Source organism: Phaethon aethereus, assembly GCF_964289735.1.
Source record: "Phaethon aethereus genome assembly, chromosome: 1".
NCBI lineage: Eukaryota > Metazoa > Chordata > Aves > Phaethontiformes > Phaethontidae > Phaethon > Phaethon aethereus.
Genome location: NC_138575.1, coordinates 6,835,815 through 6,862,559, shown reverse-complemented (window position 1 = coordinate 6,862,559; position 26,745 = coordinate 6,835,815). Strand labels below are relative to the sequence as shown.

At 38.4% G+C, this 26,745-nt stretch overlaps 1 protein-coding gene across 2 annotated transcripts in view; it reads left to right on the top strand.

The window, feature by feature from the left end:
* The window catches only part of USP6NL (USP6 N-terminal like), a gene marked incomplete at both ends in the record, with an annotated part of 104,654 nt that overhangs the window by 37,385 nt on the left and 40,524 nt on the right, over positions 1-26,745 (top strand). For both annotated transcript variants that reach the window (XM_082009447.1, XM_082009448.1), the window contains 2 exons: positions 18,088-18,127; positions 22,983-23,063. In XM_082009447.1, coding sequence (XP_081865573.1) covers positions 18,088-18,127; positions 22,983-23,063 — 121 coding nt within the window. The remainder of the gene's footprint in view (positions 1-18,087; positions 18,128-22,982; positions 23,064-26,745) is intronic.

The following is a 26,745-nucleotide window of genomic DNA, read 5'->3' as shown; positions in this document are numbered from 1 at the left end:
TTTTTATTTTCCTAAGAAATAAAATCTCTCCTAATAGGAGAAATATAATTAGGATAAGCATATCAACCGTCTTTCCCTGAAAAGACAATTTATGTTGCAGTGTAGATTATAACTATGGCCTGGGTTCATGTATACTGAAATAGTGAGCCTGTGCAATCTACCATTTATGAAAGAAACTCCTATTCCTACAAGAATTTGTAACCAAGCAGTATCTACCAAAAACCTCAAACAGTTGCCTTAATGGTTATCATCCATAAGACTCATAATTCCCTGTGAGCCATCTGTCAGCTGTTTACAGTGTGAATTAATGAAACAGGCCAATGCACATTGAAAACCAAAAGTCTGGGGACAGTATCAAACTTACTGTACTCTAGTTGAGTTGATTACAATGATTTTTAACCTTGTTTACACTGACATCTTAAAATACTAAGTAGCTGAAAAAAGTCTTTTGTATCAGAAAGCTTCTGGATGTGGGGAACCTGACGGGAAATCAGGGCTTTGTTTGCTCAAGTACAGTAGGCCTTGATGACTCTCGGTACCTTATAAACTTCTCTTTTGCCTTGGCTAAGTCCTGTCTGCAGCTTTCCTTGGCTCTGCAAAGGTGCATTCAGAGTTCAGCTGATGGCTGATGGAACAGAAAAGATGAGGTTGGTGGGATGAAATGCGCAAGCTGCCTGTGTAACTTGCCATGGAGAAGAAGATGGGAGAAAGTAAAGACTAGAGGCTTTTAAAGAGTAGTTTTGGTCTAGATCTAAGATTCTTCTGGTGTCCCAGTGTCCTTATTTGTGTGTCAAACTGGCAACTGGTAAACTTGGGGAATCTAAAGACACATTTCTATTGTCTTCTGGTATACCAATAGAAGCGGGTAAAACTGTTTAGATTTTCTTCTGAGAACACACTGAGTAGCAGAGGGAAGGTGCCTTTTTATGTAACAGTGTTGAAATTGCTAGAGGTTGGAAACAGATATGACGTTTCCCTTCAGGTGAAATATCTCACTTTAAGGCTAACTTTCATTTAAAACCCACAATTGAAATATCTGTTGGACAGCTTTGGTCAATTCTGATTGTTGTTGTAGTATGCATTGTTTACAATAGTTAGGACCATCTTTACCTAGCAATGTCTTAAATTTTTAATAGCTGCTGCCTTAAGAACTTAAGAATTTAGTTTGTTTACTGTTGTACTGTTTTTTATTTTGCAATTCTGCAAATCAATCTGAAAGTTCTAGTTGACTTTGGATATTAAAAGGAAATTGGTATGGACAAGGTTATTCAAATAGCTATTTAGGACAAAACCCAAAAAAGCTGAGTTAATACTTAATGAATTTAGGGAACAAGAAAGTAAGTTCAGTGAGAAGTACCAAAGCATTATAATAGTGAGACTTGTTTGAAATGAATAAGGGGAAGTTTTACTGGGAAGTTGGATATGAGAAGGTTTCCAGCAAACACACTAAGCTGTGAAATAACCCTGTGGGTAGCCGAAGGGGTCTGTCTCGAGATATTTAAGACCAGGTTGTACAAAACAAAATGCACCTACAAAAAGTATTGTCAGTGGGACTAACTAAATTCTAACAAGTATGCATTCTGAAGAGTAGCTTATAAATTGTATATGGGAGGCATGCACGAACCAGAAAGAGTTAAAATCTCATTACTGGCTAAAATGCAGAAAACTTGGCCTTACCCATTGCTGTCGTTGCGAGGCTGTAGGGAAGTGGTGGTGGTCATGGCTTATTTAAGCCATATGGTGTTGCTGGCAAAACAGTCTCAACTCGGGGAATTTTTTACATTATCTAATTTATTGCCAAATAACCAAACACTCCAATTGCTGATTTGGATATACCTCAAAACAAAATTTTAGCGAACACCCAGGGGAAACACATCTCTCCCCTGTGCCCCCAGGACAAACATCCCTGGTTTTTTTTTTTGCAGTGCGTTGTCCTTGGCTCACCCCAGTTCCTTTGGTGAGGTGACAGACAGTGCATGTGGTTGGGGTCCTGCATGCAGTGGCTTCTTTCTGCCTGTCTGGGTTTCTTACTTGTTTTCATCTGCTGCTTCTTGTATCTTACTCGTTTTCTGCTGCCCCAGTGTGAGTCACTTGCAGGCTGCAGTCCCCTCGGAGACATCCCTCCCCATGCATGATGTGCTGCCTCCCAAGAGCGCATCTCCAGCCATGACTCCAGCAACATGTCCTTCCATGTGTCTCCTGCTTATCCCCACATCTCCTCCATTCCTCCTGCCTCTAGCAGCTGTCATACTTTTAAAAATAGGTTTTTAGTAGAGGGATCATGGATTCCTCCAACTGACTGAAGTTTTGGTACGTGATGACTTTGGTAGAGAGAATTCAGAGCTGGCTGGAGCAGCCATGACTGGCATAGGGGAGGTCATGGCCCCATCTCACACAGATCACTCCTGCAGCCCCTGGCTACTGGAACCCACTACATGTAACTGCCATGCTGGGTACGTGTCAAGCACTGGAAACTCAACTTGTGAAGGAGGTAACCAAGACGTTGTCCGAGGGAGCCAATGTTTTCTGGACATATTGGTAACGGAACACTGTAAATGTGACTGTGGTTACAAGATTGTTGTACAGCCTGACAGTGTGTCTGCTTCATTTTGGAGTGTTGAGGATGTTTGTGGAGAGAGATGCTTTCAGTGCACTGTTTTCCAAGGAGAAAAAGCCATTTCAGAGTCCAGAGGTCTCAAATGACTCTAAGCGCCTATACCAGCTCTGAGGGAGCTATGATTCAGATGCTGATATGCCTTCTCATAGCTGAGGTTATGCTGCATGTGTGCCACCTGGACCCAGTTGATAGCAGTTCATGCTTTCCAGAGCAGTATTTCCAGCCCTGTCACATGAAACTCAATTTACAAAGCAATACAAGAAAGGTGAAGTAGCATAGGTTCATCTCAATATCATTTCATACAGTCTTAATTCCATTAGCATTGTTAATCTCAATTGATATAGACTGGTTTCTGTAAAGTACTGTTTGTCTTCCTAAAGTCACCTGGTACACATGGAGTAGTGCCTATTAAAACTTAGCTCTTCACTTGTATACTGTTTGTCTAGGAGAAGCCCATGTTAGGGACCTCATCTTAGTCATGAACACAAGAGTCTTGAGAGAACAGACCAGTATATTTCTACAGGTGCACTGATGTTACCTATAATCCTAAAAATATGTTTAAAAAAAGGGAGCAACATCCCTACCCAAAGAACTTCAGGCATGGTCCTTGTTTTGTAAACTCTCCAGTGAAAATCCTGATTTCATGTTATGGTGTGGGAATGCTGAACAGTAGGGCTGATGTGAAAACTACCATTGATTTTTAAAAGGAACATTTTTTTTTTTTGTCCAAGAAATCTAGTACCAGTGATTATATGTAGAGTCTAAGTGTTTTGATAAGATTGAATATTCTTTTATAGAAAATGTTCTTGAAGTTGTACGTAATGACAGAGAGTTTGTTCCATGCCTGTAAGTTGATTTAAGGCTAGCAGACCATCTCAGGGGATCAACATAGTGTTCAGATAAGCTTTAGTCTAGAATATGTGACTTTTTCAATCAAGTATTTTAGGAATAGGAGAAATGCCTCAGATCTCTTCACAGATAGTCATAACAAAAACTGTTTCAGCTGTTTTTGGAAATGAAAAAGATGGAATGTGTTTGGTATTCATAAAAAAAAATGTTTTTGTTTGGTGGGATTTTTTCTTTTTTTCTCTTCTTGGATAGGTCTTTTTAGTCAACGTTGTATCAAGCTACCTCATTTATTTTTTTTCTCGAGATTAAATCAAAAGTTCTTTTTTCATGCTCAGAATACACACACAGACAAAAGCACCAGAACGTTGCAATTAAAAAAACCCAAAACACACCAAACAAGTAGGAAACAAAGATAAAACCCCTACTCCAGAACACCAAACTCCAAAAACCTTGCACCCCACTAAAAACGCAGTTACGTTGTGTCTTATCTTGGAGCCTAGCTAAATTTTAAAGTAAATGTTCTCAATCTTTTCACTGTGGACTGTTCTTTTGTAGAAACTTTACCTTGTACATACTTGTATTTGAATTTTTCTAGCAGTAGTCATTGATAAGGGAATAACTTCAGGGGAAAAAACCTAAAGGAATTTGAGTGTCTTGAAGCTCATAGCAGGCATTCCAGTAATGCTTTGGGATCTGGGGTTTCCCCCTCCTTGAATTCTTGGTTGATTAGTTACTGTGTTGGTATAGTTAAAAAAAGCTACTAGAATTAATGTTATTCCTTGGTGGTGGCAAGTCCTCTACTACTCCTAGGAACGTTTTAAAAGATATTTTATTTCTTTTTTAAGCTTACAGTTTAAATAATATCTCTATTACTTTGTCTATTTAGATGTGGCAATTATATAAATGATTTTTATAGTTAAAAAATTCACGGAATCACAGAATCATTAAGATTGGAAAAGACCTTTAAGATCATAAAGTCCAACCATCAACACGACACCACCATGCCCACTAAACCATGTCCTGAAGTGCCACATCCACACGTTTTTTGAATACTTTGAGTGATGGTGACTCCACCACCTCCCTGGGCAGCCTGTGCCAATGCTTGACCACTCTCTCAGTAAAGAAATTTTTCCTAATATCTAGTCTAAAACTCTCCTGGCACAACTTGAGGCCACTTCCTCTCGTCCTATCACTAGTTACTTGGGAGAAGAGACCAACACCCACCTCACCACAACCCCCTTTCAGGTAGTTGTAGAGAGCGATGAGGTCTCCCCTCAGCTTCCTCTTCTCCACACTGAGCAACCCCAGTTCCCTCAGCTGCTCCCCATAAGACTTGTTCTCCAGATCCCTCCAGATCCCTTAAATTATTAAAGGTCTTAAAGCAACAAAAGAAAGCAACAAAAGCAAATACAGACAGTGTTTTGTAAACAAATAAGAATTTAAGCTTTAACTGAAGGTCATTGAAGCACGTATTTAAACATACATTTTCATGACAGTATCTTTGTATTTTTTTTTTGCGAAACTCTCCAGCTAGCTACGAGGACAAAATAACTTTATTCTTTCCCCTTCCTCCCTGCCCCATATAGTGTTGAAGTTGAATGGTCCCAAGAGCATTGGCTGATTGGGGTTTGCAAAACAGCCTAAACTTTGTACGTGCCCCTAAAATAGGGCAAAAGCTGAAAGCAGCATTTTGCAATTCTAAAGGTCAACATCAATTTCATGTTTCAAGAGCCAATTCTCTTTCGGACCTTTCAGCACCAGACCAGAAGTCAGAGAGCAGGATAAGCAAAATGGCCTCAGCGCCTTCCTAGGATGGCACAGAAAAGTAAAATTTGAGCAGATCCAAACAGCTAGAAGGCATCTTCTTTGCTGAGGTCCAATGTGCCTCTGTTCAGTATACTGCCAGGTTCTGCACTCCTCTGTGCTGAAGTCTCTAGCTCATTGAATGACATAACCTCTCGAGGATGAGACATCAGCTGGGATCATTTGTTTGGTACCTGTTGCAACAAGTGACTTCAGTCCTTTGTCAGATAGTGACCAAGCAAAAATAATAATATAAAAAAAATCGATACCTTTCCTTTTTAGCTAGCAATTTTGATTTATATTATCTGATCTCTTATTAGCAGAACTTGTGTATATTCTTGTTTGATTCTTTTATTTATCGCTGTGTATTGCCCAACTGTGAGGGAGGCATTCGGTTTTGTTTTGTAGGAAAACTTACTAAGGCTACAGTTGTGCTTCTCTAAGTAAGAAGAAAATAACTGTCATTGCTTTTTGGAATTCAGGGCAGGCACAGCTCAAGGCAAAATTTTACTAATCTACACTGGGAAACATAGATTATGACCAATATATGCTGACTAATATACTGTGCAAAGTGTTATAATTGTTCAGGTTTTAATAGATACAAAGTGGAAATTACAGAAGAAACTACAATTTATTTACCGCATCTTTTCAAGAACTCTTTTTCTTTCCAAAATTTGTTGGTGGACACCATCAGCTGTGTTGTCCTGTTAGCTTTTGATAATGAGCTGTGAAAATGCTACGCTGCCATGACATAATTTAAAAAACGCAGCAATTACTTTAAAGGTTTTTATTTCTCCAACCCACACAACATGAATTCTTTTCAGGTCTTGTTATTATCAAGGTCTGTGTTAACTAGTATTAATGTGCGCTCGCAGTCCAGAAGGCCGACCATATCCTTGGCTGCACCCAAAACTGCGTGGCCAGCAGGGCAAGGGAGGGGATTCTGCCCCTCTGCCCCGCTCTGGGGAGACCCCCTTGCAGTGCTGCGTCCAGCTCTGGAGCCCTCGGCACAGGAGAGACATGGACCTGCTGGAGCGGGGCCAGAGGAGGCCCCAGCAATGCCCCGAGGGCTGGAACAGCTCTGCTGGGAGGACAGGCTGGGAGAGCTGAGGGGGTTCAGCCTGGAGCAGAGAAGGCTCCGGGGAGACCTTACTGCAGCTGCCAGGGCTGAAAGGGGCTTGTGAGAAAGATGGGGACAGACTTTTTAGCAGGGCCTGTTGCAGTAGGACAGGGGGTAGTTTAGTTTTAAACTGAAAGAGGGGAGATTTAGACTAGATATAAGGAAGAAATTTTTCCCAGTGAGGATGGTGAAACGCTGGCCCCGGTTGCCCAGAGAGGTGGTAGATGCCCCATCCCTGGCAACATGCCAGGTCAGGCTGGACGGGGCTCTGAGCAACCTGCTGTAGTTGCAGATGTCCCTGCTCATGGTAGGGGGTTGGACTAGATGGCCTTTAAAGGTCCCTTCCAACCCAAACTATTCTATGATTCTATAATAATAATTATCTTACAGCATATAACCAATATTAGCAGGTTTTGTGGTCTAACATGGGTGATTCAGCTTAAACATGTTTTTCTTTTACTACCTGTTCAATAAATAGAAACAGGGGATGTATGCGCAATCTGGCAGATGCTGCTATGCTGCTAAATATCCAGGGATCAGCACAGTGAGGTTGGGCAGAGTGGAGGTTCATTCTGCAAGGTTTGGTTTTGTTTGCTTGGTTGGGTTTTTTTCTTCCTAGTGAAAGAAAACACATACAATAAAAGAAGTAGTGTAGGAAATAGTATGTTTTTTTTCTAATGTCATGAAGCTCTTGAAAATTTGGGTTAGATTCTTGTACTACTCTTACAGTAGCTCTGCTCTGATTTTGATGGAATTGCACCAATTTACAGCAGCTGAGAGTCTGACTCATGCTCTTATTTTTTTTATCCCATGAGTGTATTAAAGCAGTGAACACGCTTTTAGAATAGTTTGCTAATGCTGGAGATTATTGCATTGCCAGAGGCGGTTTTCAAATAGCAGAGTTCATTGTTCTTTCTTTTGCTAAGATAGAGGCCTACCTGCTCTTCTCCATCAAACCATACCCTTTTAAAATATATTGCGTTTTCATTAGCTCTGTAATACATTTCTGCAGCGTGCTGCAAAAGTGAGCTAGGGGAGCAAAGAAATGGAGAGCTCAATCAAGAATTGTGAGATACTCCATTAAATGTCTCCAGATGAAGCTATTGATTTTTTTCATTATTTTGCCCCTAACTTTTTAATAGGGAGCAATACAATAAGCAATTAATTATCCTCTCTCTTTCTGTTTCTTGGTAGTTTATACATAGCCTTGCTGGAAGGCAGTCCTTGTCTCTAAAATATTCTGTGTGCATTCCTTAATACTTTCTACAATATGCCTGTCCAAACCACATGTCCAAGAACAATAGCTCTTACACAAGTAACCCTCCTGATCGGAGTGCTTACATAGGTGAAGCCTCTCCAGATAAGAGATGTGAGGACTGGTGTCTGAGTGTTCTTGGCAGCAAAAGCAGTTATGCTGAGATGCCAAAAATTTTGGGTAATAGAAGTTAAAGCAGCATGGTGGCTCTAATTTAGTAACAATCAAAGTAGTATTCAAAAAATAGGGATTTTTACATAATTTCCATTTCAAATTTTTAGTAGAAAAGTCTGCACATCAAAACTTAAGGAAGAGTGCTAAGGTTACTGGGAGAGTTGCAAAGTTACTGTTCATAATGCCACACAGCCTTAATTTTCTAGGCGCAGTAAGTATTGCCAAACACATTAAGTGATATGATGATGTGCTGGAAGAGCAATGAAGTGTTTATTCTTAACAGTTCAATTAAAGGTAAATCTTACTGCATTTTATATATTGTGGTTATTTTTTAGGGACTTGTCATATTCCTCTCCTCCTCTTTTCTTCTCAGCTTTGTGAGACAGGGTCAGACGTACTTGTCAGGAGAGTGTCTTAACTCTTCCCTCCCTTGGGAAGAAAGTTTGCTGTGTTCAACCTCTTTCAGCTGCCAAAGACAAATCTTTATTAAAAAAAAAAAAAGTTCAGATCTCAGATGTTAGGGAAGAGTTGTGGTTATCTTAATTCCTTTTTCTACCAAATAACATGAATATGCCTCATTTTGACTGTGGAATTTCTCATGTGGCGTTATAAGGATTTAGTATGACAACTTTACTGTAGTCTTGGGTTGTGTGCAATGCATTCTGCCCTCTAATATGTGATACACTTCCCTGGAGTGATTTTGCTCTGAAATACTCATTGCTAATCAACATACTGAGGAACTGCTGTTAACAAAAAACCTCACAGATTTTGTCTCTATTTAAGGTTCTTTCCTTTTGCCCTAATGTACACTGAAGATACTATTTTTGTTTAAGGAGAGAAATGGAAGTCTTCTTGTGTTAGTAATTGAGGTTCAGAATGCTTTTTTTAGGTCCATCTTCCTAGCATTCGACAAAACCATTTTTCTTGTATGCATTCACAGGGAACTACTTCTAAAAGAATGTTATAATTGCATTTCTGTAAGACAAAGCCTGGTTTGAAAACACAGTGGTGATAGGTACATAATAAACATTAATGAAGAAATTTTACAAATTTTACTATTTATCAGTTATGGAACTCCTGATAAGTTGAAAGGAATCTCTGCTTACTGTGCAATTGCAAGTGATGGGGCTATGTTTCAGAGACCGACCTTTCAGAGACCAAGGTAAATTACAGGCAGTGGAAGAGTACATGGGACTTGCTGTAAGTTTTACTTATCATTATCCATTATGACACGTTTAGTTTACAGCTATGCTTCCATGATGGGCAGTGAACTTTGGTCTCTGTATTTGTGTCCAGTTGTGGTGGTGGTTGCGTTGTGATCATTTTCTTTGCGTTGGTGCGTTTGCACTTATTTCTAAAAGCATGAGATGTGTATGGCAGTCTGCAGTAATTGCTTCCTTAAATTGATGTCTTATTTTGCATAGCACGTGGTCAGAAATGTTGCTTTAGAATGTGTTTTAGTTACTAAGAGGAACTATTCAATGCTTTTGCTGTTCCCTTTTCCTCACACTTGCTATTTAAACAAGTCTTTTTTGCCAGCCTGGTGCCAAAAGTGGCCATTTATTCAACAGCTTTTCCATGAAAATTGTCTAAAACAGTCCTATCAGAAGGGAGAGGAACCAGTCTTTCTCTCCCGGATGATGACCTGTGAACTTCACAATTATATAGGATGCAGTATGTGCATACCACTTGTGTTCTTGGTAGAACTTCACCAGGAGAAGGAGGAAGTGCTTTACTTCTGGTCTCGTCACTGTCTGAGACAGGCCTGCTTTGGAAGGTTGTAAAGTTAAGGAGGCTATCTGAACACAGAATCAACTCATTTTATGCAAGGCTTCAAGTCACCTATTTTGGACCTGTTTTGAAGAGAAGCAGCCAACCACCTGTAATTCAGACAAGAGATGAAGAACCTACCTCCTGGATTGGTGTCTGTAGCTACAAAAGGAGAGTAGGAGGATTTCAGGTACATCTTTCTCAGCCATGTTTGGTTGTCTAGTTAATTTAAGCTTCCATTGGAAAATAAGCAGATTTGCCCATGTGCTGTGCTGCTGTGGTTTCAGTCATGTGTTAATGTCTATGTGTCTAGAAGTTACCAATAAATTTTGCTGTCGTTCGGGCTGTTAATTTCAGTTCCTTTACAAAAGCATTTAAGATGTTCCTTTCTAATTCCCTTTGTTCATCTTAATGAAAGTTTGGTTTTGTAAAGAATCATTTGAAATGTGTTTCTTGTCTTAACATGATGATATAGTATATGGTTCTTCTGCCACTCTTCCTTCATGCAGGTCCTTTCTATGGAAGGAAGGAAGGAATGTTCTGTTGTTATTTGCTATCATTCAGAATGGTATGGATTTTTTTCCTAAAACTATGTCACAATTGTACCCATTTCTTTAGCTTATTCTTAGGACTGAGTTGAAATTTGAATTTTAAATCCATTCCTTCAGCTGAGTTAGTCCAGGCTGTCACTTCAACAGTTCTCTGCAGAAAGAAATGAGGTGAATGCAATCCTGCAGATTTGATTGCAAACACAAAAGTAATCTGCAGAATAATTCTGCCAACTAAGGACAAATAGTGTGTTTTTGTTAACAGTAGCTGCTGTTACTTGATTTGAGTAAAAGATGACCCACTGTGTACGAGGAGTTCATGAACTACTTCCTTTTGTGCAGATCTGTTAGGTAGCAGAACTAAAAAAATGATTGAATATGGTAATGTATGATTTGATTTAATTTATACAACATGCATAAAGTAATGTGCATTGGTTTTGAGTTACTGCTTAAGCCCTAAAGTGTAAGGATTTAACATAATCATTATTACCACATCTACTATATTTTGCATTTCTAGAAGATTAAAGTAACTGAATATAAGGAATGGCCAGAGTGTGCTTCACTGGCACTAATATTAAGAGTGCTAGAAGAGGTCTGGAGTGACAGTTTTTAGAAGCACGAAGATGCTGCTACTCTCGACCCAAAATGAAAGACCCACCAAAATGGAATTTTAGACTGCAGAAGGTTATTTCATAAAAGAAGCAAGTGTAGGTACATAAAACACTGAGCTTCAGCAGTGATCAAATATATATATTGCTGGAAAACTACCATCTTAATTAATTTATGTTGAAATATGCTTTGCATAGCACATGAATTTTAATATAGATAAAGCTGCCAACATGTAAGTCCTGGATTGCTATTAATATATAGTGTGATCTGCACAGTAACTAACCTTCAAGCAGTACTGAAAAGCAGTATCTCTCTCTCTCTCTCTCTCTCTCTGCGCCTAAGGAAAAAAATCCTAGGTGTGTTAGATATTTTTATATCATATATAAATCAGAAGCAAGGCAGAAAGATTCATTTTTTTATGTCTTTTAGCCTCTTGAGAGTTTTAAGGTAGCTTAGACCATTTTTTTTTTTTAAATGCTTGGAATGTGATTCTTGAGAAGATGTTTTTAACCTCAGTGTTTGTTTGTGTTCAATTAAAGTGACATCAGAAATCACTAGAAATGCTGCTGTGCTCAATTAAGCAGATTATAGATTTTCTCAAAGGTTTTTTGATTCCAGGCTGGGAAGACTTTTAAAGTTTGCATATAGAATATGTCTTCTACTAAAGACACAAGAAAACATATGTTTTAGCATGTGGCAGTGAAAATACAGGTTCTTTTTTGCTATGAATTTCTTGATAATTTTTTATATTGGGAATAAAACCTTTACAGAGAGGTTATCTTCTCTCTAGGAGGAAAGTACTTTACTAAAATGTCACCACTTTGAGATTTAATTGAATTTGATAAAATAAAATCAAAAGATTTATCTTTGAGAGTGCGCATTACTTGAGACTTTCTGGACAGGACCTACATGTTCATGGCGTTGTGCTGTGCATGTTGCCAGCAACATCCACAGACTCCTCAAATAATAATTGTAACTAAAACCTAGTCACAAAATCACATGTGATCCAATCTTTTGCAAGCATTAAATTCTTTCTTGCAGCACATTTCCTGATAATTATATTGTGGAATATCACATTGGCATATCCTGTATGTTAATTAATTGCTTTGGCTTGTTTATGTATTTAATAAAAATTCTGAAAGCTGTTTTTTAATTTGCTATAGTCACAACCCTCATACTGTTCAGAGGTTATTCAGTGAAAATTCAAAGTGGATGATTATGGTAGCAGAGCTCCAATCATTTTGATAGACACACACAGAAAATTGTGAGTTATATAAGTAAAATGTGTAATGGGAAGGAAGAAGTGATCCATAGAATTTTACCTGTGGAAAATCCATAATATAGTTTAAAAAACAGCTTTCTTACCTTCTCCTTAATATTTTCAGAAATCTTTTCTATGTAGTATTGGTTTTTGAAAATTACACTATTGCCTTTAACTTTCATTGAAATATTGGGAGATTAAAGCAATCATTCATAATTGGAATTCTTCTGAAAATTAACTTCTTGGGACTCAAGGATCTGAATTCGACACTAAATTGTGCTTTAGATTTGTGCTATAAGGAGTAGAGTAACTTAATCATAGGTCTAAAGAAAGGCATGACATTGAAATACTGTTTTATTTATACCTCTAATGGTTAATGAGTTTTTTCAACTGACTTCAGAAAACAGTTTGCTTTGCAGCCCATCTTGTGACAGAATGAAGGCATAAAAATAGTAATTATAAGTAACAATGCTGTGTCCTGTGAATTACACAATTAGTCTTATTTATCTTCCCTTCTGTAAGACGGTTGTGAAGCACTTTTCAGCTAACTTTAGAATAAAGATCAGTTATGTATGTTATATGGCACAAGGCAGTAAAAGCTACGTGGAAACAGTATGCATATATATAAAATAAGGTGTCATTCTGTTGCAAAGCACTGTGGTAACTGTCCGTAGTACTGTGTATTGCATTGACAGTTTTACGTGCTGTGTATCGGACCCTGAAAGGGAGGCAGACCTAAGAGAACACCTAGTCAGTGTGTTTATTGTTGTAGAATTGGTTTCCCAGTGTGAAGGTACTAATTTTTTGTCTAGTAAAGCTATAGACTCCTACAACTCACTTCTGAGAAATTACACAGTCTAAAAACTGTTCATACTTGGGAAGATTTACTTTTTCTTAATACGTCTGAGTGCTGAAATGTTGTTGCAGTTTGTTACTCAACAATCTGAGTTTTGTATTGTATAGAAAAACAACTACACTTGTACTAAAGCTTTTCTTGTTCAGATATGTCAACTGTATTCTTCCCTTCTCATATCTTACCTGTGCATGATCACTCTTCATAAATTTATTTCATGACACTTTTGCTTTTGAGTTTTATGCCTCACTGATGTTTTTGTGGATATTTCACTAACAGATTCCTTGATCACAGAAGTTTCAAAATGATACAAATGACTTATTTTTTAAATTCCTTCAAAGTAATTCTCCTGGTTAGTAGCAAGTATGTTTTCCTCATGTATTTAAACACTTAACATTGCATCACAAATGAAGAACTGAACACACAGCATATATTTCTTCATGGTGAAGCCAACAAGACCATGAAGTTAAGTGTTCTGCAAGAAACCTTTCCAGTGCAGTGATACAAGGTTGTACTAAGTACTATTGCACTTAGTAGTACTTTGAGGAGATCATGAGAAAATAGTTGAGAAATAGTTTGAGAAGCTATTTTGTGTAGGGACTGCTCCACAGGTTTTATGAGGCTTTGAGTGTTTTAATAGTCACGTTATAGTGAATTCAGTAATATAGGAATATTGAATTTAATTGACTTTTTGTAAAAATTAAGTAATGACTTGCACATATCACCGTTATTCCTGCAACATGTTTCAGGATAAAGGACCTCCAAAGTTTTCGCAGTGCACTGGCTAATCCTCTCTGGAGTAAAAAAGATTACAGCAAGTAGAGAGGGTTTTTGAGCAAGTGGTGTGTTTTGAAATAGAGGTTATAAGAAATTAAAATACAGCTTACAAATAAATTCCAAATCTAACAGCTCTTCGGGAAAGTAAGTTTTGTGGTAAAGATTTTTAGTCTATTATGGTCAATTTTTGCCACTTTTTTCCAACAAAAATTGTCTGTCAGGGTTTTTACAACTTGGAACTGTGTGCAATTGAATTGATCCTCTGGAATTTATAGGTCTGGGGTTATCAACATATCAAAACTGTTTATTATTGCATTAAACATCTGCCATCCTCAACTGAGGCTGCAAAATGATAGAGGAGCCTTTACATTTCTTAAATTTATTAAAGCCAAACCAGAAGTAGGAAAATGCTGTGATTTGAGCCAGCAGGGATATTTGGGATTTAAATACAAATGTAGGAAAAGAATAATTACCTGAGTGACTAATATGAGAAAGTCTTTCCTTGTGTTTATATTGAACAAATATATCAAAGTGCTGTTTAAAGAAGACAGATTTAAACAGCAGCAGTGGGTAGGTGATTAAGCTTGTTAAGTCTGAGACTTTTAAATTTATTTAAACTACCACTGTTACTTGAGGAAGCTAATTACAACACATAGCTTAATGATTAAAACCAAAGATCTGCATGTTTAATGTTATGAAGTGTCAGATATTTATGCATTTAAGATTAATATTTCTTTAAGATATCTTGAAAAATTCATGAAAACCTGTGATAGCCATCATGGTGCATGTAAAATCCATTCATCACTTATAATCTAATAAAAGAAGCATTTTCAGTCAAGTCCTTGTTCTTCAAAATGAAATCCTATTTCTTTGAATTTATAGGCCTTATAATCCTTATCAGAAGGTGTTAATAGTCCAGATTGAAAGATAGGAAGAAGACTTTGGGCGGGTGCTGCAGATCCCCACCAGTAAGGACTATGGGTAGAGGTCCTGAGTTATAGTCAAACCTTGGAGCCTAGTACCTCCTCCTAGTGAAATGTCTTGGAGGAGCCTTCTAGTAGGAAACCCAGCATGCCTTTGTGGGGGCCCTGCTTCTTATTGGAGTTAGGATTTGGTCCCAGCGTTTTGCAGCTCCCAAACCTGCAGACACCATCTTCAGACCTTTCCCTTAATGCTGTAACAGCGGAGCTGCTTGGCAGTGACAGCCAGAGCCCGTGAGCTGCTGTTAGGCTGCAGCGTGGGCAGCCCAGCCTGCAGGTGGGAGGCTCTTGTCTTTATGCCCGGGGCAAAGGCACATACCAGATGTAGTAATTCTTGATTGCTGTCTGATGAAATGGGTGAATTTACCTAGTTTGGATCTTTCTTTGTTGTGGACAGTAGGGTTAAGATTTTGTTTCTGCTGAGTGAGACCATATTTACAGGAGTTCAGTTAAAAGAACTGAAAAACTCCTCTTTTGGATATCAAGCACGGTATGGTTCCAAGCTAATTACGTTAATCAGTCCTGTTCTTCTCTGTATCCCCTAAATAAGTATTACTTGAGCTATTAAAGGAAAGCAGTCATCTTAGGGCAGGATGTGGCTATATTATGTTAATATTGTTTACTACTTCATATTATTACTTGGTGAAGTACACAGATAAAACACATTGAAAAATACAAGTTTAAATAGGGTGATGGTGGGAGAAGGTTCAACATTAAAATAAATAATGAAAGTATGACAATATTAGATTGGCTAGACTGGGAGAGATTCATCATTATAAAGAAAGGAAGTACAATAAAATTATGTTGATTAACAGACATTATTTGATTTTGTGCCTGATCCCTCCTAATCCTTTTTAAGGGGAGTGGGAATCTATAAGGTGCTTCTGCATAGAAAACACATATGCTAAATGGAAATGTATTTATTTAAAATATCTTTAAGGGCTTGAGAGAGTTTGTTTGCCCACTCTGCCTTTCCCTCAGTCCTTGCAGGATAGATTTGAATATTATGGATGTGAGTACATGGGCGTAGTTAGTGCAATCTAATTAATTGAGAGGAAGATCTCCAGGACCAATGTGTTCCAGTCCAGCGAGTTACTGAGCAGCCCAGGGCCATTGGCTGAGCTGCCAGCAGCATCCCAGGGAATGAAAACTTGGGGCTGACTTAATGTGCTCCTGTGGAATTTCAGTGCTTAAAATGTACAGGTATGTGGTATTAGTGCATATCTGTGTAGCTAAAGAAAAAACGAGGAGTGTGGTCATAAATTTGCTGCTGGGTTAATTTAGGGAGGGAGTACGGTGTCTGTTGCCCAGGACACAGGAGCTGCCTTTCATGGCGTGGCAGATTCAACCATGCCTTTTGTTTGCACGTTGATGGCAACTTGCAAAATTAGCAAAGAGCAGTTCCTTAATATATCATTGCGATTAATTTTTACTTTGTGGTAAAATAAGATTTGATTAATCTTTCACGTGATTAGCTTCCTTGTCACATTAGCAAATGTGAAGAGAAGCTGTCAAGTGGTACCAGTCAAGCAGAGGCGTTGCTGTGTCCAGCGTGAGTCTGCAGGGACGTGGAACTGTCACATCGGTGTCTTGCATGCTGCTGGGGGCACTGGAGGAAAAAGTTTCTTGTGTGCGCAGCCAGATGCTGGTGTGAGCTTGTAGGGCCCTGAAGAATGAAGCTGCTGTGCGCTCGTCTTGCTGTGGGAGACTGATGCTTCTGGTGGAGGTAGACAGTGCCTGCAACTGTCACTGAAGAATTGAAAATTTTAAGTGACGTTTGAAAGGTTCAGCAATCTTTGGATTTAAAGCCAAAACAAACAACAACCCCCTCAAAAGCAGATCATTAAGTTGATTTTTTTTTTCTTCCTGTTTGCTTATTTTTTCACTTATGTTCAAATAACCTTAATTTCTAGCTGACACTTGGCATTACAAAGGGCCTACTTTTTGTTTGTTCATTTAGTTATATGGGAATGTGCACAATACTATAATTTTATAGCATTTGCAACCTCAGGTAGCGCTTAATATTGGCTGTTTCTAGTGCGTTAGATGTTAATCAGATCTTTTTGGATTTTGATGATGTTTGTCAAGAAAACTTTCAGGTACTTGGAAGGTGCTTGTAAATGAATGGATTATGCTCTTTGCATAATCTCTTTGGTTCAAAAGGAACACTCTTTGGTTTTTAAATTAGCTTCTAGGCTGTGTACTGGAAACTTTGACTGGTGTGTGTGGTCTCAGAAAGGTGTTGACTGGAGCAAGCTTCTTCCATTAGACAAAGTAATTCAGATGTATTTCTTGTATTCAAATAGAACTTCTGAATATGAAATGAGATCAAATATAATTCAGGCATTTTGCATCACTCTGTTCTTACATTGACGGTAGCAACAAATAGTTTTGTAGCCTTTCCCTAGTGTTTTTTTTTTTTTGCCCTTGCACAGATTTGGTACAGGTCTGAAATACTGGGGTTTAATGTCCTTGCTATAGAAAGCTATAATGATGTGGGTAGGAATTTTTTTATGATATCAAGACTCGGTAGGATTTTTTTTAAAGGGACTTCACATAGTACCTGCTCTTTAGTCCCTTTTAAACAGGGTTTTGTTGGATGTGTTATTTATCTGATCTGTAGAGCAGAAAAAGGGAGCCTTGCTACTTACAGGTGAGCTGCTGTTTTCAGAAGCTGTAGATGATGCAGGCAAAGGAAGGCAGGCTCATCTGGCATCAAAGTGGTCCAGTTACTTTTGATAAGAAAACAAGTTTCTTTGATAAACAGAAGTTAGAGCCCTCAGAATGAAACGAAAATAATATAAAGTCTGAAAATGTATCTCTTCAAAGGCTGCTTTTCAAGCTTTCAATTCATAACCTGCCTCTTTAGAGTTAGGCTAAGAAGTGAAAGGACTGCATTTTTTACTATTAATTAGATACCTAGTAATAAAACTGATTTTTGTTGGGTTTTTTCCTACCACCTCCTCCCTGTTACTCAGAGTGAGTTTTGTAGAGTTTTGAGAAACTGGAAGTGAACTCTGCTAAGTCAAGTCTCGGTGCCTTTCCCAGGGCACAGTGGTAAAGGAGGAAAAACCTTTTATAGGGGTATTTCAGCTAACTGTAGTATGGTCCAATAAACAAAACCAAAAATGTACTCGGGTTTCAGTTCAGTAGTATAGCATAGGGTGCTTTTACTACAGAAAAAATAAACTTTCTGAAGTCCTTGTCTTTTGAAGCTATGCAACTACTTTGATTTAGAAGGATTAAGATTGAAATACTTCTAGTTCTGTACTTAAAATAGTGTGAGTTTTACTGTGTTTAAAAGATAAATTCCAAGGGTTCCTGTGTGTCCTCGTCTTCTCTAAAGTTCAGAATTCTTGTTTACTCATTACTACATATTGTTAAATAAATGGTTACTTGTAAGAACCTGTAGAGAAATGATTTTGTGCCAAGATTAACCAAGAGTAATATGAACTTTGTCTTTGTTTTCAGTCCAGAGGAGCTTCCTGTCCATGATGCAGCGATAGAAAAGGTAAGTCCAGTGTCTTCCAGTTTTTTGACTAGGAAGTAAACTTTTACAGATCTACTACTTTTTAAAATGTAAATCATTGTGAAATGAGGAGATGAAGCATTTTGGTGATTTGCATCCCCAAAGAAACATGTTCTAAGTCCCATAAGGACTGTGGTCCTTGCGGCCATGTTAGCTTGCCCACAGATTCCTTGGGGCCCACACAGTCTTACATTTACTAGTTGCAATGAGAGATGAATTTTCCTCACCTATCCTTCGACCTAATAAAGGAAACAGAGCTGCTTGAGAGATCACACCCGGCTCTGCGGTGAAAGAGCGAGAGCTGTTGTCTCTGTGTCACGAGCTGTCATCAGCTGTGCTGGGTGGATGGATTGTCCAAGTGAGGTGGTGACTTTGATGCTGAGGTGTACGTTGCCCTCCCTTGATGAGTGCAGCGTGCTTTTCTGGTTTGAGAAGTGGTGACAAATACCTTTGCTGCCACTGAAACATGATGACCTGCCTTGTAATGTTGAGTTGACGAGCCAGGTATATTCTGGACGTGCAGGACCTGCCAGCAGCTGGTGCAGGCCCTAGTCCAAAACAACTGCTACTCTTGGAGGGTGCTGGAGGTCAAGTTTGGGAACTGATGTTTTGGGAACATGGAAAGCTTTTATTAAAATCATTGGGAACTGAATTTCTACTTGTCTAGGCCTAGATACTATTGGAATTTCCCCTTGGTCTGTCAGGCTTATTGTTATCTCCAAGACCAGATCAGATCCTTCTTGTTTGTCCGTATTGATCTTCTGTATCATCAGGAAACTCATGACAAATTATTTAAAGCTGTAAGTTTAAAGTTAGCCCTCTTGGCTGCACAAATCAGTAGAGCGCATGGAAGAGTGATAGAATGATTTTTTCCAGGGCAGCTCAGCTCCCCTAGTGTTAAGAGCAGTACTGCTTCTGAAAATGTATTATTTTGAGCTTCAGTATAGGGCTAGTAAGAAATGCTTCTTGTAAAAGAAGGGAACTTCTAAGTCCCTTTTGTTTTGCATTGGTTTATGTGTGTTTCTGCGTATGCAGCCTGAAATGGTTGCATTTTCTATGCCATGTTTCATTACATGTAATAAAATAGTGAGTGTATATACCATTTAATTTCCATCAGAAGGACACAGCAGGGTGGTGAATCTAAGCCAGCTTTCATACTAGACAGCTTGCGGTTACTGTGGTATATGTTTCAAAGCTCTGATTCACTGTGGCTTTCTAGTTAGCCTTAAATTATTGGGGGAAAATAGTGTCCCAGTTCTCTGTCCTGTACTGTCTTCATGCCGTCTCAGACAAAATGTCAGCATAGAAACTGTATTTATTGAATCAGTGTTGAACTGCAAACCTAGTGTCTTTTTATAATTATACAGTAATGCTCCTGTATTAGACTCCTGGTTATACTCCTGATGATACCCTGACCTCTGCTGGTTTGATATTTATCTGCTTTCTGTCAGTGGTGGTTGAATCTTTACAATTTTCAAGATATCATTCAGAGGATAATTAATGTGTCATATTAATGTAGGCAAGGACTAAAAGCTTTCTGTGCAATTTCTTTTAAAATGACTTATTTGGCACGACGTATACTTTCCTTTTGCCTTACTTGTGAATTTAAAAACTTGTTTCAAAGTCATGTTTTCATTTAGTTTGCGACTTACTTAAAGGTTTGTGTATCCTTGTGAATTTTGAATCTCTCTTCTTCATATACAGCTTAAGCTGGGTTTTCTGTCTGTGTATTAATGCGCATGATACTTTCAGAATATGTCTTATTAGTGTGAATACAGAGTAATTTTGATGCTTCATTACCTTGCTGTGCATTTGGTGACTTAAATGCATCGAATCATTGTCCTAAATTATGAACTACATAACCTTCAGATGAATCATGAAGCACATCTGAGATAAAACTGGGGGCGGAAAGATCATTTAGAGGAGAAAAGTAGACAGAGAACTGACCTCAGGAAATCTGGAGTCTGTGTCTGACTCTGTTTTTGAAGTGCTATGAAATGTTTTGTAAGTAATTTTCAGTTTGTTTGGTTTTATCTTTGGTTTACTTGATTATAAATTCTCCAGGGAACAGTTCAGCGAGTTCTGGTTTTGTCTGAGGCTTTACGCCTCGGCTCTAGCATGGTTGCTCTCCAGGAAGGTAGTGCGCTGTATAGAAGATGGATGCTTGCCAACTTAACTTCATGCTTTTTTGCTTTCAGTAGTGTATTATTTACTGACAAGAGAGTAAGAAACCTTCTCTGCTTCAGTTAGGGATTCTGTTATTCCCAATGGCAAAAATGCTTCAAAGTGTAAAATGTACTCAGAAGACAGATAAATGGATTTTTTTTTTTTTTTTTTTTTTTGGTGACAACTACATGGAACTTGCCTGAAAGACCAGCAGCAGCATCTATCTACTCTGCAATGAGCTGCTTCAGATCTGTCCATGTTTTTAGTATTGCACCTGTTAAACACGAAAGTGAACATAATTCAGACTGGAAAAAAAATAGCTAAAAGTTTTGAACAACTGAACACAGAACTAATTGCTATTTTGACTATAGTAGCATCACTTGAGAACTGGGATAAATTGACACAGAAGACATAAAAGCTTGAACAAACATACAATTGAAGTGAGCTGCTGGCTCAGAAGACCAAAAATCTTGAAAATAGATCAAACATACAAACAGAAAGACTGTGGGAGCAGATAGGGTTTTATTTTTCTTACCAATTATCTGAACAACCTGTTTCGGGCAGAGACCTTTCCTGACTTGATAGCAATGTTATTCCTGCAGTCTAAACTATGCCTAGAGAACATCTGCTTTAAGACATGTTAAAAATGTGTATTTCTTAAAGGGCTTGTGAGTGTGGAGGAGAATCAGAAACAGTGTTGTGAAACCTATAAAATCTGGGAAGCACCAGTTTTTCTACAGTTCCCCTCTACCCCAAGTCTTAAGAAAAGTCTTTTAAATAATTAAAAAAAAAAAATTAAAAAAAACAAGTGGTTGAGATAATACCAAATACAGCATGGAACCTGAACAAGAATGTGAGCAGTTGATTGCAACATGAATAGTTAGGTAAGTTAAGGTTGAAAGAGTAGAGGCACTTCTTTCCCCATAACTTTCTTATGTCAGGCTTACATCAGTTGGATTAAAACAAAAATAACTTAAAAAAAACCAAAAGCAGCTTATTTCCAGGACACTTAATGGACTGAGTCATGGTTGGGGTGCACCTAAATAGTCATCAGGTTGTACTTCTGCACATGCAGGGCTTTGGGCTCTTAAAGAAGTCCTTTGCCCATTTTGTTGCATTGATAGCCAAGAAAAAATGCACAAATTCTGATGAGCAAAAGCTAGAAGTAAAATCAGAATTCTATTGAGACGATAAGCAATAATTTTCTTTTATATTTTCCCCCAACATTTCAGATGCAGTTAATGAAAGTATTAATAAGTTTTCAGTATCCTGCAGAGCTTTGAAATTAAACTCTTACATTGTTACCAGATTGCATCACTAACCATACGAAGCAGAATATCCTTCCTGGCTTTATTAAGCCCTGGATTTGAAGTTGGAGGCAGAGGGGATGTCTGTCACAAAAAACCCTGAATATTTTTTTATATTCATCTTTGAATAGAAAGCAATAGCTACACACATACATTTGTCTGCTTTAGCTTTTCCAATATTGATCCTCAGCTCCAAAGCATTGTGAAAGAGTTGAAATAGTGTCATTAAAAAATTAAAAAAAAACCCAGTTAATAGTTAACTTTGTAGTATAACTAGAGAGAACTTGCCTAATTTACAGCATGTAAAACTGGGCAGTAAAAATATGTACTAAAAATCTTCATATCATGGAAGCCAACAAAATACAGATTTTTGTCTTTAAAGAGCCAAAGTGTCTTGCAGTTTGAGGGGCTAAAATTGCTAATTCCAAGTGCTTGTTTGTTCCCAAATTCAAGAAGTTGATGGGAACAGTAGCAAGGTTTTCACAGGTAGAACGGCAATCTTTAAGGTAGTAGTGTTGTCCTATGCTTTTAAAGCCGTATATAATGTAAATAATGTGTGGAATTCACATATTTATTGCATTATGTCTTATACTGCGTAATATAACTATTTATTTTTAGAAGATGGTGTTTGTTTTGTTTTGAATTCTCATTTTATTACCTTGCTACTGAAATATTCTTGTCAGTAATATAATTTAAGCAAGTAGATCTTACCTTCAGCAGAAATCCTTGTTCTTAAGATACAGGGCCATTTAGTTAAAAACGTACCAAGCCAAGGATGAGAATTATAGCAAGGCTTTCTAGCTTTTAATGCCCAGAATTAGAGCTTATTCCCACTTCTGCTACTGCACTGCTGCTCTTGCATGCATTTGTTTTTTGTTCATGTACTTTGTGCCTTTTAAGAAGGGATAGTTTGTGTGATCACTGGAAAAAAGTAGCTAATTGTGTTTAGGGCAAGTCTGGGTAAAGATTATCATCATTTCAGAGTCAACTAACTCCAAAAAAGCTTGCAGCAGAAATTATTTGACTGAAAATTTACTGAATATAAAAACAAATTGAAGTTTCTTGTACTTAACAAAAATGTCTAGAGAAGAAACTTGTGTCTTAAGTTTTAAGTTTAAGTCTTGTGCTTAAACTCCTTTTACAAAATACTTATTTTCGGCACTATGTAAAGAATTGTATTTCTGCTTGGTTTTTGGTTGTTTTAAGGGAATCAGTGTTACTCTTTGTTGCTGTTCTTAGATGAGTGGATAAGAAGTTGATGATGCTGTGTTAAAACTTTTCTCAATTTTCAAAATACATAAAATAAATAATTTAAAATGTATTCATCAATTGAAAAGATTAAAAAAATTCTTATTTCTTTTCAGCAAAAGCACCTTGAAATTGAAAGAACTACAAAATGGCTTAAGATGCTGAAAAGCTGGGAAAAATACAAAAATAGCGAAAAGGTAAAGTTATGCATGCTTTTTTCATTAGCTATCACTTCTGAATGAATGTATAACCTTAAATTAGATTGTCTCTGAGATCTGGGGGGGGAGGGAGGTCATGACACAATGAAAGGAAAAAGCTTTTTATTCTTCAAAAATGCAATAATACATAATAACCCAACAAAACTGGTAGTCAAATGCAAGGAATTTTTAAGGGCTATATTGCATGGGCTCTCTAGCATATTGATAGTAATAATTGTGTGCTGTACTGCATTGCGCTTACACTGTGGGATTGGAACTGGGATCACGCAGCATACTGTGTTCATGTTGCAAAATAATCTGTGGAGTGGATGAAGCATCAGATCTACTTGTCTCGTCTTGCAGAGAGCTAGAAGTTGTATTTGATTTATGCCTTGAAAATGTGAAGGAGGAAAAAAAAAAATCTCTATAAACTTGGAAAAAAGGGACACCTTTGAATCGCTGTAGCTGAATTCTTCAGGAATCATAAACCCCCTTTATGATTATATGTTATTATTATTGAGGTTACAAATTTTAAATTTAATTTTTATATTCCTTTGTATGCTGGATATTGTGCTACTTAATATTGAAATTTATAGTTGCTCTTTTGAGATACTGGTGGCATCTCACTAAAATCTATGAAGGTTTTTTATTATTAATCTTCTCTTCTATGGCTTCCATTTTTTTCCTTCTTTTTTTTCTTGTTGCAGCCCAGGTTTGCTGAAGGGTCTAGGATAGCTTACAGTCATGGATCAGTGAAAACCTCCTTGAATAACTCTCCAAGGAAACTGATTAGTCATAACATGGGGCATACAGTTTGATGTTTAAATTATCATGCTTGTTGGCACAGATATCTTAGGATATCCCAAGATACGTGGTTGCTTTGTGAAAAGAAGAGTTGCACTGAGTAAGTTAGAAGGTAAAACATATAGGAAGCCATTCAGTGCTCTGCCCCCTTGGCATAAGTCTGGTTTTTTTGTGACTAATATGCAACGCAACATTCATAATCTTCAAAAGTAGTGCATTTTTTTATAGTACGAACGGGATCTACTGTTGAATAGAATACTTTATATCTTGATAGGCTTTTTTAAATTTGGGATCAATATGGAAGAACTGAAATATGCTGGCAGCTACTTAACAGTGCCCAGCAGTGCTACAATATTTCTTAAAAAAAAGTGAAGCTGCAGGTGAATTTTAAGTAAGTGAATTGCCCATTAATAATTCTAAATTGCTTTTTGGATTTTTAGTTACAGAATTATTTTTGTCTGACTCAGGCAACTAAAAATGGTCTGGGGGTAATGACAGAAAGTGGGTTATGTTAGCTATGCCATTAAGTGCTAAGTGCTTTTACTTGCTTTAAAAGCTAGGTAGGGATTTTTGTGTGACTAGCTTATTTGCTGGAGTTGTAGTCTTGATCATTTAAGATTATGCAAAAATTTTGAGTGGGGAAAACTTGCTGGAAAGGCTATATTCCCAGCACTGTATTCTGGGGAGGTTTTCACAACTGTTCTTTTTGTGGCCATTTGGTGGATAATGCACAGAATGTGAGGTTCCTAAATCAAGTTCCCTCTTCTCCTCAATAGGGCTTAAAACTTGTGTTTTCTGTTGGGGATTCTGTTGCTATTTTCTGATGATGCTGATCCACCTGTATTTTGCTGAGGCAAACTGTTAGGCATCCCAGGTTAATGCCTGCATGACTGGCCTGCAGCATTAGCTTACTCCTTTACTAGCCTTTTCTTTTAGTAAATTTTTCTGTGTGAAGTGGAAAACTTGAAAGGGAGATATTGAGACCAGAGTACTTGTTAGCCTGATGAGCAGGGAGCAGAGATACTACAGTTTAAGTAGAGGGAGAAATTTACTCAGCATGGAATCATAGAATAGTTTGGGTTGGAAGGGACTTTTAAGATCATCTAGTCCAATCCCCCTGCAATGAGCAGGGACATCTGCAACTAGATCATCCTGCTCAGAGCCCTGTCCAACCTGACCTAGCATGTTTCCAAGGATGGGGCACCTACCATCTCTCTGGGCAACCTGGGCCAGGGTTTTACCACCCTTGTTGTGAAAAATTTCTTCCTTAGATCTGGTCTGAATCTACCCTCTTTTAGTTTAAAACCCCTTGTCCTATGGCAACAGGCCCTGATAAAATGCCTGTCCCCATCTTTCTCATAAGTCCCTTTCAGTCCTGGCAGGCGGCAAGGTCTCCCTGGAGCCTTCTCCAGGCTGAACAGCCCCAACTCTCTCAGTCTGTCCTCACAGCAGAGCTGTTCCACCCCTCTGAGCTTTTTGGTGGCCCTTCTCTGGACCATCCCCAACAGGTCCATGTCCTCGCTATGTTGGGGACCCCCAGAGCTGGACGCAGTGCTGCAGGTGGGGACTCAGCAGAGTGGAGCAGAGGGGCAGAATCATCTCCCTTGCCCTGCTGGTCACACGGCTTTGGATGCAGCCCAGGACAGGGTTGGCCTTCTGGGCTGCGAGCGCACGTTGCTGGTTCATATCCACCAGTACCCCCAAGTCCTTCTGGGCAGGGCTGCCCTCCATCCCTTCATCCCCCAGCCTCTACTGATACCAGGGGTTGCCTTGAATCCGACCCTGCATTTAGTCTTGTTGAACCTCATGAGGTTCACACGAGCCCATTCCTCAAGCTTGTCCAGGTCCCTCTGGATGGCATCCCATCCTTCAGGCATGTCAACCGCATCACTCAGCTTGGTGTCATCTGCAAACTTGCTGAGGGTGCACTTGATCCCACTGTCGATGTCACTGATGAAGATATTAAAGAGTACTGGTCCCAGTACAGACCCCTGAGGGACACTGCTTGTCATCAGTCTCTATTTGGACATTGACCTGTTGACCACTACCCTTTGGATGCGATCATCCACCCAACAGTCCACCCATCAAATCCATATCTCTCCAATTTAGAGAGAAGGATGTTGTGGGGGACCATGTCGAAGACCTTACAGAAAAAATAATAATTTATTACCTGAATACTACTACTTTCTGTTCTGTGATCTTCTCTGGAAGGAAAAGCTAGAGGCCATAACACTTGTGGCTTTGTTTCTTTACTTGTGAGGAGTGGGTGATTTGAAGATCAAGTATGTTCCCGAGTTGAAGGGATGATCAAAAAAACTGTGTGACAGCTACTTCGTTTGCAAAGAGGGTGTTAAATATGACCTTTCAGGTAACACCGTAGCTACGTGTTGTCTAAGCAGCAGTAGTGGTCTTCCTCTTTACCCATCAGTTATGTCAGTCCATGACTTAACTGAATAATCCTCTAGTCAACAAGCATGCAGAAGGTAAAACAGATCAGCTGAGCAGAAAGAGTTTCAGTTCTCGTAACAAATTAAAGGCTGAACTATAAATAGTGGCAGGAATAATTCAATATGTTTATAAAGGAGATGAACTTTGCTTGAGGCTAGGAAAATTTTTCACTGGTTGTTGAACTCTGGTGGAGCACATGAGACTTCAAAACCAAGGGTGTTTTCCTTATTCTTTCTCACATCTTATGTGGTAAATGGACCAGAATATACAGGATAAAGAATCAGCCTCCTCCCGAGCATGCAGTGGGAAGTCAGATGTTATTTGTCATTGCTCTTTATGGAAAGTCTGGTGATGTTCTCAGGGTTGTACAAAACTCAAAGACAGTTTTTATCTGAAAGTGTGTTGGAAGCATGCACCAGCTTTCCATGCT